This window comes from Ranitomeya imitator, chromosome 1, assembly GCF_032444005.1.
Source record: "Ranitomeya imitator isolate aRanImi1 chromosome 1, aRanImi1.pri, whole genome shotgun sequence".
Classification (NCBI taxonomy): Eukaryota; Metazoa; Chordata; class Amphibia; order Anura; family Dendrobatidae; genus Ranitomeya; species Ranitomeya imitator.
Window position 1 is genome coordinate 249,926,446 of NC_091282.1, and position 20,562 is coordinate 249,947,007.

General features: G+C 45.5%; 1 protein-coding gene across 4 annotated transcripts in view; it reads left to right on the plus strand.

Moving 5' to 3' along the window:
• TMEM120B (transmembrane protein 120B) overlaps nt 1–20,562 on the plus strand; it is a 75,062-nt gene that overhangs the window by 17,735 nt on the left and 36,765 nt on the right. For 2 of the 4 annotated variants that reach the window (XM_069755473.1, XM_069755455.1), the window contains exons 3-4: nt 7,213–7,290; nt 11,140–11,256. In XM_069755473.1, coding sequence (XP_069611574.1) covers nt 7,213–7,290; nt 11,140–11,256 — 195 coding nt within the window. The remainder of the gene's footprint in view (nt 1–7,212; nt 7,291–11,139; nt 11,257–20,562) is intronic. The other 2 variants (XM_069755461.1, XM_069755468.1) reach the window with 1 other exon arrangement.

Below are 20,562 nucleotides of genomic sequence, written 5' to 3' on the forward strand. Positions count from 1 at the left end.
TTACGGCTCTGCATTATAAACTTCTGTGAAGCAATTGGTGGGTCAAAGTGGTCACCACACATCTAGATAAGTTCCTTAGGGTGTCTACTTTCCAAAATGGTGTCACTTGTGGGGGGTTTCAATGTTTAGGCACATCAGTGGCTCTCCAAACGCAACATGGTGTCCCATCTCAATTCCTGTCAATTTTGCATTTAAAAGTCAAATGGCGCTCCTTCCCTTCCGAGCTCTGCCATGCGCCCAAACAGTGGTTTACCCCCACATATGGGGTATCAGCGTACTCAGTACAGATTGTACAACAATGTTTGGCATCCATTTTATCCTGTTACCCTTGGTAAAATAAAACAAATTGGAGCTGAAATAAATTTTGTGTGAAAAAAAGTTAAATATTCATTTTTATTTAAACATTCCAAAAATTCCTGTGAAACCCCTGAAGGGTTAATAAACTTCTTGAATGTGGTTTTGAGCACCTTGAGGGGTGCAGTTTTTAGAATGGTGTCACACTTGGGTATTTTCTATCATATAGACCCCTCAAAATGACATCAAATGAGATGTGGTCCCTAAAAAAAAATGGTGTTGTAAAAATGAGAAATTGCTGGTCAACTTTGAACCCTTATAACTCCCTAACAAAAAAAAATTTTGGTTCCAAAATTGTGCTGATGTAAAGGAGACATGTGGGAAATGTTACTTATTAAGTATTTTGCGTGACATATCTCTGTGATTTAAGGGCATAAAAATTTAAAGTTGGAAAATTGCGAAATTTTCAAAATTTTCGCCAAATTTCCGTTTTTTTCACAAATAAACGCAAGTTATATCGAATAAATGTTACTACTAAAATGAAGTACAATATGTCACGAGAAAACAATGTCAGAATCGCCAAGATCCGTTGAAGCGTTCCAGAGTTATAACCTCATAAAGGGACAGTGGTCAGAATTGTAAAAATTGGCCCGGTCATTAACGTGCAAACCACCCTCGGGGCTTAAGGGGTTAAATACTGTTGTCAATAATAACTGTAGCATGTAGATAGCTAACAGAGTGTGGAGGCTTCTTCTCTAACCCCCATCAGCACCCTGAGATCTTGATCGTGTGGTTCTGATGTTTGCGATGGCAATTCATGGCCAAATAGTGGCCTTAAAGTCTTCCAGCTGTAGCAGCCTGTTCAGAAGTTAGAAACCGTTAGGTGGTAAAAAATAAATTCTTTCATTCCCGTCATGTCACTTTGCATTAATTTCTGAAAAGCACCTGAAGGGTTAATGAACCACCTGAAAACAATTTTGAATGTGTTGAGGGGTACGTTTTTTAAAATGGTATCACTTTTTGGGGATTACATTATATAGAACCCCCAAAGTCCCTTCAAAACTGAATTGGTCCCTAAAAAAAAAAAAAAAATAAGTTTTGTAATTTTCCTTGAAAAAAATGAAAAATTACTGCTACATTTTTATTTTTTTTTTAAAAATGTTAACAAAAGAAAACAAGTTTTTATAAATGGTGCTGATGTAAAGCAGACGTGAGGGAAATGTTATTTACTAATGTTTTTGTGTGGTGTGACTATGGATCAATATACTCGTTACTCGAGATTTCCCCAGCACGCTCGGGGGTACTCCGAGTATTTTTTAGTGCTCGGAGATTTGGTTTTCTCCTTCGCCTCATTGGGGGACACAGACCATGGGTGTATGCTGCTGCCACCAGGAGGCTGACACTAAGTAATACAAAGAAAAAGTTAGCTCCTCCCCTGCAGTATACACCCTCCTGCTGGCTCCCAGCTAACCAGTTCTTGCTTAGTGTCCGTAGGAGGCACACGGACGGGTCTGCTATTCAGACCCAAAGAACTCTTTTTTACCGTTTTTTACTTTTTACTACGGTCGAATGGGGCGACGGATTCTTTCATGTTCCGATCTCCTCGAACCATCAACAGGCGAGCACGGGAGTTTTACCTCTCCGTATCCTCTCCTGCGACGTGGGAAGCCACTGCCTGAGCTGATTTTAGGGGCGACGGGCCCCTTCAAGGGCACCGATCTCCCCCCTCCCTTATCAGACGAGCACTGGAGTTTCACCTTCAGTATCCTCTTCTGCAGCCAGGCCTATTGCCGGACATTCAGCCCTGTCCACCAGGTTTTACCCTCGGCTGTACAGAGGCACCTTCCAGCGTGGCGTCCGAGCAGCCCCCACTGCATCACCACTGAAAAAGCGGATGATGGAAGGAGGCAGACGGTTCCTCTCCACCCCTCTTCTGCAGGGATGGTGGATGGAGGTTCCCCAACCCTGCACCGTCTTATCTACCCGGGCACAGCTCCTACCTGCAGCATCTGCCACCCCCACCATATTGGGGTAAGTGCTCCGTGAGATTTGGGTTTTCCGGCGGTCAGAGGAGGGCTCCATAGCGACTGGGTCCCCTCAGAGCTTCGCGGCACTTTTCTCCTCAGTCTGCGGGTGCGCGCCGGCCGAAGCCATAAATTTAGTCCCCGGCTTCGGCCCTGTTTAGGCCGCATCCCGGGAAGCCCCGCCCACCGCTTGCTTCCTTCTAGCGGCTCCGCCCCCTATTCAGGCGCTTCTCGTTCCAGACGAGATCTCAGCGGCCATCTTCTTCCTCCTCCATTGCGGTCACTATTTCTTCTGGAGGGGGCTGCGGCCGGCGGTTTTTCAGCGCTGAAGTCAGCGCTATTCCAGACGGGGGACTCAGAACCTGAGTAAGGTGAATCGCCCCAATATCCCCCCCCCACCCCCCACCCCCCCATCCCCCCCCCCCCGGCACGCATCCCGGCAGCATTAAGGGACTAGCTTTCCGTGTTTTTTTATATACTTAAGGCTGCAATCTCTGGTGCTCCTGCACACTACAGAATGTATAGTACAGTGTGCAGGCTTGCAAACAGAGAGCTGTGAGTTCCCAGCAATGAAGCTCTCATGACTCATTCCCTGGTGACTCATTCCCTGGTGACTCATTCCCTGGTATTTAATACTCTGCCCGGTAGTCGCTGGGCCCATAGGTGCATCCCCAGCTTTCCATGCCTTTTTATTAAACCCAGGACCAGCATTCCCTGGTCTTAAGGGTCCTCTAGTTTTAAAAGGGTCACATCCCCAGCATTCTCTGCTCTGCCAGAAGCCGGTCTCCTTTTCCTTAGTACTTAATCAGGCCAGTATGCCCTGGTCTTAAAGGCACAGGGCCAGTAGGCACTGGTCTTAAAGGCACATGGCAAGTATGCCCTCGTCTTCAAGGCACATGACCAGCATCCCTGGTCTTAAAGGAGCATGACCAGTATGCCCTGGTCTTATAGACTCGTGTCCAGTATACCCTGGTCTTAAAGGCACATGACCAGTATGCCCTTGTCTTAAAGGCACGTGACCAGTATTTCCTGGTCTTAAAGGCACATGACCAGTATGCCCTGGTCTTAAAGGCACGTGACCAGTATCCCCTGGTCTTAAACGCAATAACCAGTATGCCCTGGTCTTAAAGGCACATGACTAGTACGTCCTGGTTTTTCAAGGCCATGACCAGTATGCCCTGGTCTTAAAGGCACGTGACCAGTATCCCCTGGTCTTAAACGCAATAACCAGTATGCCCTGGTCTTAAAGGCACATGACTAGTACGTCCTGGTTTTCAAGGCACATGACCAGTATGCCCTGGTCTTAAAGGCTCATGACCAGTATGCCCTGGCTTTTAAAGGCACACGACCAGTATGCCCTGGTCTTTAAGGCACGTGACCATTATGCCCTGGACTTAAAGGCTCAGGACCAGTACGCCCTGGTCTTAAACGCAAATGACCAGCATACCCTGGTTTTAAGGGCACATGACCATTATCTCCTGGATTTCAGCATGCCCTGCTTTTAAAGGCACATGAACAGTATGTCATCTTACAAAAGGCACAAGACCAGTATTCCCTGGTCTTAAAGGCTCATGGCCAGTAACCCCTAGCCTTAAAGGCGCCTGACCAGTATTTACTGGTCTTAAGGGCACATCATCTATCCTAAGCTGGTCACCCTAACTGAGCTCTGGAGCACTCACATGCTCCCTCTCCTACAATGGGAGCCGTCGGCTAGCAGGGGCCGCAAGTATTCTAGAAAAACGTACAGGTTCTAGAAAATCTCCATCAACATTTGACGGTGATGCACTGGAAGACCTCTAAGTAGGATACCATACCTGGTCGGAATTTTATGGGCGACGGGTCCCTTAAAGGGCTCCGATTTCCCCCCACACCTTCAAGAGACGAGCACACGGAGTGTCGCCTCCATGTATCTTCTTCTGCATCCAGGTCTATCGCCACAACCTGCCCTGTCCACTCGGAAACCTCAATTCTGGGGATGTGGCGTCCACATTTGTGGCGTCCCAACAAGGAGGTTTTCCCCCCTTTGTATCAGATGCAAGAAAGTGGACGATTCCTCTCCACTTCCCTGTTAAGAAGATGGTGGATCGAGGTTTTTCCTTATTTTCTTCTCTGCACGACGATGGCAGAGACCTGCTGGTTACAGTCCCGCATTCTGTCACTTGGCAGACTCGCCGGGCAGAATTTCTTGCGGTATTCCTACCAGTATCCTGGCCGGTGTATCATCAATTAAGATTCCACAGACAGTCGGATAGCAAATCTAGTTCGTTCCGTCTTGTGGTTTCGGGTTCAGCGCTCTACCCTTCCTTAGCCGCATGGGTTGCTTGACCAAAGGGAGAGAATGAAAGTCTCCGGGTCCCAGACCTTATCTACTTCGTTCCACAGTATAGCTGGCCAATCAAATCTTCTGAGCGGGAGACTAGCAAGGGATCGTATCTCTTCTTCAGGCTCAACCAGCAGTGGAAGCATTGGCCAGGACAGTCTAGATCTAAGGGATCTTGGTTCCAAAATGGAGGGAATGAAAAGTATCTCCATTCCTGGACCCCAAACTTCTAACAACCTTTGACAGGGCCCTTTCCTTTTTCGGATGGAGTTCCTCCGCTCAGCCACTACTTCAACAGAGAAACGTGGTTGTTTTCTGGCATCCATCGTCATTCGGGATTCTTACCCTCACATACCTATTTCTCCTCTCTACTATAATCTCTTCGCCTTTCCATTCGCGAACAGTATTTTCACGACCTGGCCCTTCTGCCTGGCTACCACACCAGAGTGGTCGCAAGGGTCATGACGGTTGTCATGTTCTTCTTGCACCTTAGAAGCATGGTCGTCCTTCCTCTATTTGGTCGACTTTGTAGCCGCTCTCCTAGGACTACGCTGAGTCGTCCATATCACTTGCAATTACCTCTCTATTGGGCTAGCAGCTAAACTTAGACAAGTTTTTTTCCCTCATTCTCAGCCCAGCAGATCCTCTTTGAGGATGATCCTGCCCAAGAAGGATGGTTACTCTCTCTCGGGTCTAGGTCGTGGCCCTTCTACAGGGAGCTTGCGCACTCGATCTCTCATTCCCTCGGTTCTTTCAATTCGCTAGGAGGGTTCTGAGGGAAAGGACGTCTACGGAAGCAGTTTCCTTCGCTGCGCTCGTTTTCTGCAAGTCAATCAGGCTCTCAAAGGGTAGTCTCTGAGCTCCTTTCTCTTCCAGAGCCTTCTCCTGGCCCAAGGGCTATTGGGAGATACCATTGCCAGTTTTCTTCTCCCGATCATCTCTCTGTAGAACCGAACGGTACGGCTATTCCTTCAGCAGGCCCTCTGCCTTCTGGCGGGTCTTCAGTTGGATAATGCCTCGGCTGTGCCCCAAGTTAGCCATCTAGCAAGTACCCTCAGTCAAGCGCCATGGCCAAGGTACCTCGCACTCTCTGATGGGCCGAGTTCTATCTTCGGTGATCTCAACAGTACATTCCCTGGAGTAGTACACTGGGCGGCAGACATATTCAGCCGTCCGGGGTTTTTCCTCAAGTGAGTGGGAACTTCACTCGGAAATCTTCCATCGGACCTGCCTTCACTGGAGTACTCCAGAGGTAGTTCGGATGGCGTACAAGCTGAACGCCAATGTACTCCAGTTCATGGTTTGGCCTTGCGATCCAGGACCATTGCAGTGCATGATCTATTCTTCCATGGTACCAATTTCCATAACCCCTCTTCCACTACGTCTGAAACCTTTTCGGAAGCGGGTAGGGCCCCAGTGATCCCGGGAGACCCGCACTGACCATGTCAGGTTTTTTTCTCGCTTGCGGTACTAGTATTTTTCCGGCTTATTGTCTCAAGCTGGAAATATGGTCTTTCTTGCAGGCCTCAACCTGTAGTTCTTCCCTACCACGTACCGTTAAATCCGTGGGACCTTAATGGTCCTGGGCATCTTACAGTGGACTCCTTTTCTGATCCGGATAGACTTTTCTATCAGGGAGGGTCTCTCCCCTTCTTTCTCTGCGTTCTTGTCCTCCTGATGAGTCTTCAGATCTCGACGCTCTGTTCTTTATCTTTTTTCCTTATTACCTTCAAGGCAAGGTTGCCCTCTAGCCATCCTATTCCCTCGTTGCCAAGGGGTATTATATCTCCACTGTTGCAGGGGCATCGTCCTCTCATCTCCTTCGGCTCTAGTCCACAAAGCGGAATGGGTTCTCCATAATCTGGATGAAGCGAGTGCTCCGAGTGGGTACGTATCGAGGACGACGTCCTTCCAAAGGTTGGACATTTTACTCGGGTTTTTCGATGGTAAGTAGGCTTCCTGACGGTCGCAGGAAGGGTTTAGCCCTTTTTCTTCGGCCACGTTAGCCTGGTGGATTCTTTTCTCCATCCAGGAGTCCTTTCGCGCTAGATGCCAGCCTATCTCCCTGTCTGAGGGCTCTAGGCGCCAGACGTCGGCAAGCACGACCGCAGGCTTGCGAATTCCTCCAGGCCGCATGCATTCTTGAAGCACTATAATTCACTCACTTCCACAGATGTGAGTCTGGGCAGGTGGACTTTGCAGGCCGCGGTGGCGCACTTGTAAGTAGCGGCTACACGGCCTGAAGTGATGTTGTCCCCACCCAGGGACTGCTTTGGGACGTCCCATGGTCTGTGTCCCCCAATGAGGCGAAGGAGAAATAGGGATTTTTGTGTACTCACCGTAAAATCCTTTTCTCCGAGCCATTCATTGGGGGACACAGCTCCCACCCTGTTATTAGCTTATGCTTTGTTTTTATCTTTTGATATGTTATACTCTTATATATAATGTGACATGCTTTAAGCTTATATGTCGTTATTGATCTCCTACTGCTTTTGCACCGAACTGGTTAGCTGGGAGCCAGCAGGAGGGTGTATACTGCAGGGGAGGAGCTAACTTTTTCTTTGTATTACTTAGTGTCAGCCTCCTGGTGGCAGCAGCATACACCCATGGTCTGTGTCCCCCAATGAATGGCTCGGAGAAAAGGATTTTACGGTGAGTACACAAAAATCCCTATTTCATCGCCGCAGCTGAATGATTTACATCTCTTAGGGTATGTGCACACGATGCAGATTTAGTGCAGTTCTGCAGAAACACTGCAGAACTGCACTGTGAGTGACAATTCAATGAAAATCAATAGAAAAAAAAAAGCTGTGCACATGGTGCAGAAAAATCCATGCAGAAACGCTGCAGATTTCAAAGAAGTGCATGTCACTTCTTTTGTGCAGTTCTGCAGCGTTTCTGCACCCATAGGCTCCCATTTTGTGGGTCAAATCCGCATAAAAACTGCAGATGTAATAACCATCTGCAGATTTTATGCGGATTTGGGTGTCAAAACCGCAGCAGACGGAAGTGACGTCAGTGATGTGGAGGAAGTGTGTGGGCGGAGTGTAGTGAAAATGGAGTCATACCGTCGGATGGGGATCGATGTGAAGCGCATGGTGGAAATGGTATGTAGTGTCTGTGTGTGTGTGTCGGTCTGTGTGTGTGTGTCGGTCTGTGTGTCTGTCTCTCTGTCAGTAGTGACTCATTGTAGTCATTCGTCGGGTGGGACTACTTCTCCCATCGAAATGTGATGATGGGAGAGTTGTCCCATCGTCAGGCGACTGACTACAATGGGTTGAAAACACAAACACAGCATATAACATGTGCCCCCACCCCACCGGTACACTGCTCCGGCTCCCCTCCGTCCTGTGCTCCGCTCCCCCCGTGCTCTTGTCCGCTCACCCCCGTGCTCCAATCACCCCCCCGTGATCCGATCCACCCCCCCACCCCCCGTGCTCCGATCCACCCCTCGGTGCCCGATCCACCCCCCCCCTCCCCCCCGCGCTCCGATCCACCCCCCCCCCCGCGCTCCGATCCACTCCCCCCGCGCTCCGATCCACCCCCCCCCCCCGCGCTCCGCTCCCCCCCCACCCACCTCATCATGCTTACCGTTCCTTCCTCCCGGGGTCCGTCCGTCTTCTCCCTGGGCGCCGCCATCTTCCAAAATGGCGGGCGCATGCGCAGTGCGCCCGCCGAATCTGCCGGCCGGCAGATTCGTTCCAAAGTGCATTTTGATCACTGAGATAATTTATATCTCAGTGATCAAAATAAAAAAATAGTAAATGACCCCCCCCCTTTGTCACCCCCATAGGTAGGAACAATAAAAAAAATAAAGAATTTTTTTTTTTCCCCCACTAGGGTTAGGGTAATGGCTAGGGTTAGGGTTAGGGCTAGGGTTATGGCTAGGGTTATGGCTAGGGTTAGGGGTAGGGCTAGGGTTAGGGTTAGGGTTATGGCTAGGGTTATGGCTAGGGTTAGGGGTAGGGCTAGGGTTAGGGCTAGGGTTATGGCTAGGGCTAGGGTTATGGCTAGGGTTATGGCTAGGGTTAGGGCTAGGGTTAGGGCTAGGGTTAGGGTTAGGGTTATGGCTAGGGTTAGGGTTATGGCTAGGGTTAGGGTTAAGGCTAGGGTTTTTAACTTTATTAATTTAGCTTTAAAAAACGCTTACAAAACTGCATGAAAAAACGCTCAAAAAACGCACAAAAAACGCACTTCAAATCTGCACCAAAACTGCACCAAAAACTGCACTGAAAAACGCATAAAAAACGCACCTGCAGATTCTGCCAGGAGATCCAGATTTAGTGCAGAACTGCAGCAGATTTTTCTGCACTAAATCTGCATCGTGTGCACATACCCTTAGCCTGCTTGATTACATATGGGGATTCCCTAGCAACCAGGCAACCCCCACATGTACTTATGCTGGCTAACAGATGTAAATCATTCAGCTGCGGCACAGAGTATATTCGCTCATCCCTAATAATCATTCAAAGGTTGAAAATTGCTATTTTTAACATTTTTTACCATTATCATAAAGTGTAATATGTCCCGAAAAAACAATCTCCAAATCAGTGGGATATGTTGAAGCATTCCAGAGTTATTGCTACATAAAGAGCCCCTTTCCGACATTGTGCGTAATGATACGCCGATGTCTGACTCCCCCCTGTTTGCATGTATACAGCTGACATGTGCCCTCAACAGTCGTCAGTGGAATCATGATCCACCCACGGCTGTTAACAAGTTAAATGCCGCTATCAATCTGACAGCGGCATTTAACTTGCTCTTCCGGCAAGCGCGCCGGAAATCGCTCCCATCGGTGACCCTGTCACGTGATCGCAGGTCACCGATGGGTTGGCATGACAACCAGAGGTCTCCAGCAGACCTCTGTGGCTGTCATAGCCAGATTGCTATGAGCGCCGCCCGGTGGTCGGCACTCATAGCAAGTGAGTATTTCTGCTACATACAGGTAATCTGATCATCGCCTGTATGTAACACAGCCGATCGGACAAGTGCAGCTTCTAGTCTCCTATGGAGACTATTGAAGCATGCCAAAAGTAAAAAAAAAAAGTTTTAGAAATATTAAAAAAATAATATAAAAGTTCTAATCACCCTCATTTCACCCCATTCAAAATAAAACAATAAAAAAAAATCAAACATGCACACATTTGGTAATGTCGCGTTCACAATCGCCTGATCTATCAATATAAAAAATAATTAACCCAATCATTAAAGACGTAATGAGAAAAAAGTAAATACGGCAAAATTAAAGTTGTTTGGTCGCCGCAAGTAATGGCTGATCAAAAGATAGTATCTGCACCAAAACCGTCAGATTGGCGCGCAGAAAATAAGCCATCACCCAACCCGATATCACGAAAAATGGAGACTCTAGAAGTATCTGAAAATGGCGCAATTTTTTTTATTTTTTAAAAATTGGATTTTTTTTCCACCACTTAAAAAAAAAAACAAAACTAGACATTTTGGTGCCTATGAACTTGTAATGACCTAGAGAATCATAATGGCAGGTCAGTTTTAGCATTTAGTGAACCTGGTGAAAAAGCCAAACAAAAAACAACTGTGGGATTGTACTTTTTTTTCAATTTCACAGCACTTGGAATTTTTTTCCCATTTTCCAATACACAATATGGTAAAATCAATGGTGTTTTCAAAAGTACAACTCGTCCAGCAAAAAACAAGGTCTCACTTGGCCATTTTGACCTAAAAAATTTAAGTTATGGCTCTGGGAAGAAGGGGAGCAATAAATGCAAAAATACCTCTGATTGTTAAGGCAGCATTAAGTAGGGATAAAAACCCTGATTCCAGCGATGTATTCCTTACTGGTCTGCGTGCTGTTTTGTCTGCTGCAGATCTAGCATTGTTCAGAATGCTGAGCCCTGTATAACCTCTTCCGCACCACTGATTAGCAGCTTTCTGTGTAACTGTACATAGACAGAAAGCTGTCTATGATTAGTGGGGGCAGGGTTACACAGATCAGAAGTACATGGCGTGAGACAACTAGTCTTCTAGTGATAATCTCCTACTGATAAAAACACTTATTTTATTGAAACAGTAACACACAGACAGCCTAGTAAGTGACACATCACTGGAATCGGGGTCTCAGCCTCTACATAATGCTGCTGCGATATTAGGTTGCACAAACTTGCTGACCGATTCCCTTTAATTGTAAAATGATTATTTTGGGCACGTAATATTAATATAATAATGCTGCAAATTGGGGTAATGTCACCAAATAATGGCCTATAAATCAAGTCCTAATGCTCTCACAATAAATGAGTGCATACATGCGGCAAGTTCTCTCATCGGTGACCCTTTGCAGCCAACAAATTTTGTTTGCTTGAAGAGCAAGCGAAATTAGTCTGCAGTCTGTTTTTAAAAGTATCTGAACATATAAAAAGTTCACAATAGTGTATCTCCGCATTATAGTTTGTATTGCTTTCTTTAATGTTGTGTGTTTCGGCAACTTCTATGTTATCTTCCTATACTCTCTTGTGTTTTTCCATCAAGACACAAACAGTCGGCAAGCCTTGGAGAGACGGACCTCATCCAACAAATAGATAGCACCATAAAAGAGAGGCACAATGTGTTCTTTGACATGGAAGCCTATTTACCAAAGAAAAATGGGTAAGTTTGGAATCGTAGCTTGTATTTGATCATTTTGAGGGCAAACTCATTTATGTAGGGTTGCAGGTGAAGGAAAAGAATCTGCAGGACCCGGTTTCACCTGCCATGTCGGTAGTCTGTAGCTGCCTGACCAGGGAACTGTTAACCACTTCTTACCTGCAGCACATCTGGCTCCTCTTCTGATTAGAGGTGGATGCATGATGGTGGGCCTACTATTCAGAAGAAGCGACGGGGAAGCTGCAGGTAGGAGGAGGGTCAGTGGTCCAGCGGCCATGAGCTATGCAAGTGGCCGATAGGTCCTGTGAATCTTTTTACTTACTCAGGGTATTTCCATCATGCACGTTAATGGCATATCACTTGATTTGGCATACAAGCGTGATCAATGAAATTCCACTCTTAAAGGGACTCTCTGCTCAGAATGACTGTTGAACCCAAGGACAAGTGCTTGGTGCTTCACGACGTTGCCAATCATTTATATACACCCTCCTACCTGTGTTGTTTTCCACCTATATCAACCCTTCTCTGGCTCTATGAAGCCAGAGCTGTCTATCAAAGAAGAGGGAGGGTAGAGCAGGAAGGAAAACAAGCAGGTGGGGAGGTGTATATTAAAGTTTGGCCCCTCCTTGATGCACCGAGCGATGTGCTGAGAGATGTCCTGTAACCCCTTCACGACATGTGCTTTACTAGTACGGCGCATGTCGTGTCTCCTTCTTTGATGTGGGCTCCGGCGCTGTGCCCACATCAGTCGCAACATGTCAGCTGTTTTGTACAGCTGACATGTGCGCGCAATAGCGGCAGGTGGAATCGCGATCCACCCGCCGCTATTAACTAGTTAAATGCCGCTGTCAAACGCTGACAACGGCATTTAACTACCGCTTCCAGCCATCAGGCCAGAAATGCGCGCGTTGCCGACCCCCGTCATGTGATCGGGGGTCAGAAATGCATCGGCATGACAACCTGAGGTCTCCTTGAGACCTCTATGGTTGCTGATGCCGGCTTGCTGTGAGCGCCACCCTGTGGTCGGCACTCACAGCAAGCCTTGTAATTCAGCCGCATAGGAGTGATCTGATGATCGCTCCTATGTAGCTGAGCTGATCCAGTTGTGCCAGCTTCTAGCCTCCCATGGAGGCTATTGAAGCATGGCAAAAGTTTAAAAAAAAGGTTTTTATAAAAAAATATAAAAGTTTAAATCACCCCAATTTCGCCTCATTCAAAATAAAACAATAAAAAAATCAAACATTCACATATTTGGTATCACCGCGTTCAGAATCGTCTGATCTATCAACTAAAAAAAGGATAAACCTGATCGCTAAATGGCGTAGCGAGAAAAAAAACGCCAGAATTACGTTTTTTTGGTCGCCGCGACATTGCATTAAAATGCAATAGCGGGTGATCAAAAGAACATATCTGCACAAAAGTGGTATCATTAAAAACGTCAGCTCGATGCGTAAAAAATAAGCCTTCACCCAACCTGAGATCTCGAAAAATGGAAACGCTACGGGTATCGGAGAATGGCACAATTTTTTTTATTTATTTTTTTTTTAGCAGAGTTTGGAATTTTTTTTCACCACTTAGATACCAAATAACCTAGACATGTTTGGTGTCTATGAACTCGTAATGACGTGGAGAATAATAATGGCAGGTCAGTTCTAGCATTTAGTGAACCTAGCAAAAAAAGCCAATCAAAAAACAAGTGTGGGATTGCACTTTTTTGCAATTTCATCACACTTGGAATTTTTTTCCTGTTTTCTAGTACAAAACATGGTAAATCCAATGGTGTCGTTCAAAAGTACAACTCGTCCCTCAAAAAATAAGCCCTCACATGGCCATATTGACGGAAAAATAAAAAAGTTATGGCTCTGGGAAGGAGGGGAGCGAAAAATGAAAACTCAAAAATGAAAAAGGGCTGCGTCTTGAAGGGGTTAATGGTCACTTGTAATCAGTTAGATGCTCTGCACCGTTACACTTGGATGGCTTCTTTTTCTTTTTTTTACTAAGATTTAGAAAACGCATATTTAAATGCACAATTGGAGAAATAAGAGTTCATAGATACTAGAACACATAAGTGATGTCCTCTTGGTTCACCAGCTCTACATAAAAATAGATAGGCTGACGTCACACATTCAAGCTCAACAGTCTTTGTTTAGACCCCTATTTCCAGACCAGCTGTAGGTCTCTCAATCTGAATTCAGCAGATATTTATAAATATGTGAGGTCAGGAAAGGAGGTCTGTGTCCAGTCCAGAAAATGTGGTTTGTGAACCAGCATACAATCCAGTAATACAGTGCTATAATTGGGCTCTGTCGCCTGGTTTATGCCAGCTTTAGGACAGCACTGAGCACAGATTCCATTTAAAACTCAGTTCAGATATTTGTTATCCTCGAAGGAGTAAAGTTTGTCTTTGAGTAGAAAAATTGCCTCGTTGTCTCTGCTAGTTTCCATGAATGTGTAAATGCAACGTGATGAAGCCGGTATCTTATGCACAGTTTGCCATAAGATCTTGGTTGATTGACTGTGTCCTTGAAAAATTTGTACTTTGGAAATGAGAAGCTTATCAAAGGTCAACGACAAGTTCAGATAAGCTGGGAGAATGTTTTCAGAATGCACCTAGTATGACTAGGCGAATATAATATCACGGGTGATATACAGTACAGACCAAAAGGTTGGACACACCTTCTCATTTAAAGATTTTTCTGTATTTTCATATGAAAATTGTACATTCACACTGAAGGCATCAAAACTATGAATTAACACATGTGGAATTATATACTTAACAAAAAAGTGTGAAACAACTGAAATTATGTCTTATAGTCTAGGTTCTTCAAAGTAGTCACCTTTTTGCTTTGATGACTGCTTTGCACACTCTTGGCATTCTCTTGATGAGCTTCAAGATGTAGTAAGCTGGAATGGTTTTCACTTCACAGGTGTGCCCTGTTAGGTTTAATAAGTGGGATTTCTTGCTGGTCAGTCAGTCCGAAAAATTGGGAAAACTTTGAAAGTGTCCCCAAATGCAATGGCAAAAACCATCAAGCGCTTCAAAGAAACTGGCTCACATGAGGACCGCCCCACGAAAGGAAGACCAAGAGTCACCTCTGCTTCTGAGGATAAGTTTATTCGATTCACCAGCCTCAGAAATCGCAGGTTAACAGCAGCTAAGATTAGAGACCAGGTCAATGCCACACAGAGTTCTAGCAGCAGACACATCTCTACAACAACTGTTAAGAGGAGACTTTGTGCAGCAGACCTTCATGGTAAAATAGCTTCTAGGAAACCACTGCTAAGGACAGGCAACAAGCAGAAGAGACTTGTTTGGGCTAAAGAACACAAGGAATGGACATTAGACCAGTGGAAATCTGTGCTTTGGTCTGATGAGTCCAGATTTGAGATCTTTGGTTCCAACCACCGTGTCTTTGTGCGACGCAGAAAAAGTGAACGGATGGACTCTACATGTTTGGGTCCCACCGTGAAGCATGGAGGAGGAGGTGTGATGGTGTGGGGGTGCTTTGCTGGTGACACTGTTGGGGATTTATTCAAAATTGAAGGCATACTGAACCATCATGGCTACCACAGCATCTTGCAGTGGCATGCTATTCCATCCGGTTTGCGTTTAGTTGGACCATCATTTATTTTTCAACAGGACAATGACCCCAAACACACCTCCAGGCTGTGTAAGGGCTATTTGACCAATAAGGAGAGTGATGGGGTGCTACGCCAGATGACCTGGCCTCCACACTCACCGGACCTGAACCCAATCGAGATGGTGTGGGGTGAGCTGGACCGCAGAGTGAAGGCAAAAGGGCCAACAAGTGCTAAGCATCTATGGGAACTCCTTCAAGATTGTTGGAAGATCATTCCCGGTGACTACCTCTTGAAGCTCATCAAGAGAATGCCAAGAGTGTGCAAAGCAAAAGGTGGCTACTTTGAAGAACCTAGAATATAAGACCTAATTTCAGTTGTTTCACACTTTTTAAGTACCGTATATACTCGAGTATAAGCCGACCCGAGTATGAGCCGACCCCCTCCCCCCCTATTTTTGCCACAAAAAACTGGGAAAACTTAATGACTCGAGTATAAGCCTAGGGTGGGAAATGCATCAGCTACCGGTAAATGTCAAAATAAAAATAGATACCAATAAAAGTAAAATTAATTGAGACATCAGTAGGTTAAGTGTTTTTGAATATCCATATTGAAACAGGAGCCCCATATAATGCTCCATACAGTTCATGATGGGCCCCATAAGATGCTCCGTATTAAAATATGCCCCATGTAATCCTGCATAAAGGTTAATAATGGCCCCATAAGATGCTCCATACAGACACTTGCCCCATACAATGCTGCACAAACGTTGATTATGGCCCCATATAGACACTTGACCATATAGTGCTGCACAAACGTTATGGCCCCATATGATGCTCCATACAGACAATTGCCCCATATAGTGCTGCACATGGCCCCATATGATGCTCCATACAGACACTTGCCCCATATAGTGCTGCACAAACGTTGATTATGCCCCATATGATGCTCCATACAGACACATGCCCCATTTGCTGTTGCTGCGATTAAAAAAAAAAAATCACATGCTGCCCTCTGTTGCTCAGGCCCCCGGCACTTTCAATATTCACCTGCTCCTCGTTCCGGCGCCACTCCATCTTCAGCGTCTTCTGCACTGACGTTCAGGCAGAGGGTGTGCACTAACTGCGTCACCGCGCCCTCTGACCTGAGTGTCACTGTAGAAGACGCTGAAGATGGAGCGGCGCCCGGAGCGAGGAGAGGTGACTATCGCGCAGCGCTCCCCCAGCCCATTATACTCCCATGCTCCTGGCGCAATGCAGTCCCTGCTTTCCCGGCGCCGCAGGTTCTTCCTGTATTGAGCGGTCACCGTTACCGCTCATTACTGTAATGAATATGCCGCTCCACCCCTGTGGGAGGTGGAGCTGCATATTCATTACTGTAATGAGTGGTACCATGTGACTGCTCAGTACAGGAAGAAGCTGCGGCGCCGGGGAGCCAGGGACCGCACCAGGAGCAGGTGAGTATAATTAGACAGCTCCCCCTCCCCCTCCTCTGCCAACCCCTGGGTATGACTCGAGTATAAGCCGAGAGGGGGACTTTCAGCCCAAAAAAATGGGCTGAAAATCTTGGCTTATACTCGAGTATATGCGGTATACAATTCCACATGTGTTAATTCATAGTTTTGATGCCTTCAGTGTGAATGTACAATTTTCATAGTCATGAAAATACAGAAAAATCTTTAACCCCTTCATGACCCAGCCTATTTTGACCTTAAAGACCTTGCCGTTTTTTGCAATTCTGACCAGTGTCCCTTTATGAGGTAATAACTCAGGAACGCTTCAACGGATCCTAGCGGTTCTGAGATTGTTTTTTCGTGACATATTGGGCTTCATGTTAGTGGTAAATTTAGGTCAATAAATTCTGCGTTTATTTGTGATAAAAACGGAAATTTGGCGAAAATTTCGCAATTTTCACATTTTGAATTTTTATTCTGTTAAACCAGAGAGATATGTGACACAAAATAGTTAATAAATAACATTTCCCACATGTTTACTTTACATCAGCACAATTTTGGAAACAAAATTTTTTTTTGTTAGGAAGTTATAAGGGTTAAAATTTGACCAGCGATTTGTCATTTTTACAGCGAAATTTACAAAACCATTTTTTTTAGGGACCACCTCACATTTGAAGTCAGTTTGAGGGGTCTATATGGCTGAAAATACCCAAAAGTGACACCATTCTAAAAACTGCACCCCTCAAGGTACTCAAAACCACATTCAAGAAGTTTATTAACCCTTCAGGTGCTTCACAGCAGCAGAAGCAACATGGAAGGAAAAAATGAACATTTAACTTTTTAGTCACAAAAATTATCTTTTAGCAACAATTTTTTTATTTTCCCAATGGTAAAAGGAGAAACTGAACCACGAAAGTTGTTGTCCAATTTGTCCTGAGTACGCTGATACCTCATATGTGGGGGTAAACCACTGTTTGGGCGCACGGCAGGGCTTGGAAGGGAAGGAGCGCCATTTGACTTTTTGAATCAAAAATTGGCTCCACTCTTTAGCGGACACCATGTCACGTTTGGAGAACCCCCGTGTGCCTAAAAATTGGAGCTCCCCCACAAGTGACCCCATTTTGGAAACTAGACGCCCCAAGGAACTTATCTAGATGCATAGTGAGCACTTTGAACCCCCAGGTGCTTCACAAATTAATCCGTAAAAATGAAAAAGTACTTTTTTTTCACAAAAAAATTCTTTTAGCCTCAATTTTTTCATTTTCACATGGGCAACAGGATAAAATAGATCCTAAAATGTGTTGGGCAATTTCTCCTGAGTACACCAATACCTCACATGTGGGGGTAAACCACTGTTTGGGCACATGGTAAGGCTCGGAAGGGAAGGAGCGCCATTTGACTTTTTGAATGAAAAATTATTTCCATCGTTAGCGGACACCATGTCGCGTTTGGAGAGCTCCTGTGTGCCTAAACATTGGCGCTCCCCCACAAGTGACCCCATTTTGGAAACTAGACCCCCCAAGGAACTTATTTAGATGCCTAGTGAGCACTTTAAACCCTCAGGTGCTTCACAAATTGATCTGTAAAAATGAAAAAGTACTTTTTTTTCACAAAAAAATTCTTTTCGCCTCAATTTTTTCATTTTCACATGGGCAGTAGGGTAAAATGGATCATAAAATTTGTTGGGCAATTTCTCCCGAGTACGTCGATACCTCATATGTGGGGGTAAACCACTGTTTGGGCACTCGGCAGGGCTCGGAAGGGAAGGCGCGCCATTTGACTTTTTGAATGGAAAATTAGCTCCAATTGTTAGCGGACACCATGTCGCGTTTGGAGAGCCCCTGTGTGCCTAAACATTGGAGCTCCCCCACAAGTGACCCCATTTTGGAAACTAGACCCCCCAAGGAACTTATCTAGATGCATATTGAGCACTTTAAACCCCCAGGTGCTTCACAGAAGTTTATAACGCAGAGCCATGAAAATAAAAAATAATTTTTCTTTCCTCAAAAATGATTTTTTAGCCTGGAATTTCCTATTTTGCCAAGGATAATAGGAGAAATTGGACCCCAAATATTGTTGTCCTGTTTGTCCTGAGTACGCAGATACCCAATATGTGGGGGTAAACCACTGTTTGGGCGCACGGCAGGGCTCGGAAGGGATGGCACGCCATTTGGCTTTTTAAATGGAAAATTAGCTCCAATCATTAGCGGACACCATGTCACGTTTGGAGAGCCCCTGTGTGCCTAAACATTGGAGATCCCCCAGAAATGACACCATTTTGGAAACTAGACCCCCAAAGGAACTAATCTAGATGTGTGGTGAGGACTTTGAACCCCCAAGTGCTTCACAGAAGTTTATAACGCAGAGCCATGAAAAAAAAAAAAAAAATTATTTTCTCAAAAATGATCTTTTAGCCTGCAATTTTTTATTTTCCCAAGGGTAACAGGAGAAATTTGACCCCAAAAGTTGTTGTCCAGTTTCTCCTGAGTACGATGATACCCCATATGTGGGGGTAAATCACTGTTTGGGCACATGCCGGGGCTCGGAAGTGAAGTAGTGACGTTTTGAAATGCAGACTTTGATGGAATGCTCTGTGGGCGTCACGTTGCGTTTGCAGAGCCCCTGATGTGGCTTAACAGTAGAAACCCCCCACAAGTGACCCCATTTTGGAAACTAGACCCCCAAAGGAACTTATCTAGATGTGTGGTGAGCACTTTGAACCCCCAAGTGCTTCATAGAAGTTTATAATGCAGAGCCGTGAAAATAATAAATACGTTTTCTTTCCTCAAAAATAATTATTTAGCCCAGAATTTTTTATTTTCCCAAGGGTTACAGAAGAAATTGGACCCCAAAAGTTGTTGTCCAGTTTCTCCTGAGTACGCTGATACCCCATATGTGGGGGTAAACCACTGTTTGGGCACATGCCGAGGGTCGGAAGTGAAGTAGTGACGTTTTGAAATGCAGACTTTGATGGAATGCTCTGTGGGCGTCACGTTGCGTTTGCAGAGCCCCTGATGTGGCTTAACAGTAGAAACCCCCCACAAGTGACCGCATTTTGGAAACTAGACCCCGAAAGGAACTTTTCTAGATGTGTGGTGAGCACTTTGAACCCCCAAGCGCTTCATAGAAGTTTATAATGCAGAGCCGTGAAAATAATAAATACGTTTTCTTTCCTCAAAAATAATTATTTAGCCCAGAATTTTTTAATTTTCCCAAGGGTAACAGGAGAAATTTGACCCCAATATTTGTTGTCCAGTTTCTCCTGAGTACGGTGATACCCCATATGTGGGGGTAAACTACTGTTTGGGCACATGCCGGGGCTTGGAATTGAAGTAGTGACGTTTTGAAATGCAGACTTTGATGGAATGCTCTGCGGGCGTCACGTTGCGTTTGCAGAGCCCCTGATGTGCCTAAACAGTAGAAACCCCCCACAAGTGACCCCATTTTGGAAACTAGACCCCGAAAGGAACTTATCTAGATGTGTGGTGAGCACTTTGAACCCCCAAGTGCTTCATAGAAGTTTATAATGCAGAGCCGTGAAAATAATAAATACGTTTTCTTTCCTCAAAAATAATTATTTAGCCCAGAATTTTTTATTTTCCCAAGGGTTACAGGAGAAATTGGACCCCAAAAGTTGTTGTCCAGTTTCTCCTGAGTACGCCTATACCCCATGAGTGGGGGTAAACCACTGTTTGGGCACACGTCGGGGCTCAGAAGGGAAGTAGTGACTTTTGAAATGCAGACTTTGATGGAATGGTCTGCGGGTGTCACGTTGCGTTTGCAGAGCCCCTGGTGTGCCTAAACAGTAGAAACCCCCACAAGTGACCCCATTTTAGAAATTAGACCCCCCAAGGAACTTATCTAGATATGTGGTGAGCACTTTGAACCCCCAAGTGCTTCACAGACGTTTACAACGCAGAGCCGTGAAAATAAAAAATCATTTTTCTTTCCTCAAAAATTATGTTTTAGCAAGCATTTTTTTTGATTCACAAGGGTAACAGGAGAAATTGGACCCCAGTAATTGTTGCGCAGTTTGTCCTGAGTATGCTGGTACCCCATATGTGGGGGTAAACCACTGTTTGGGCACACGTCAGGGCTCGGAAGTGAGGGAGCACCATTTGACTTTTTGAATACGAGATTGGCTGGAATCAATGGTGGCGCCATGTTGCGTTTGGAGACCCCTGATGTGCCTAAACAGTGGTAACCCCTCAATTCTACCTCCAACACTAACCCCAACACACCCCTAACCCTAATCCCAACTGTAGCCATAACCCTAA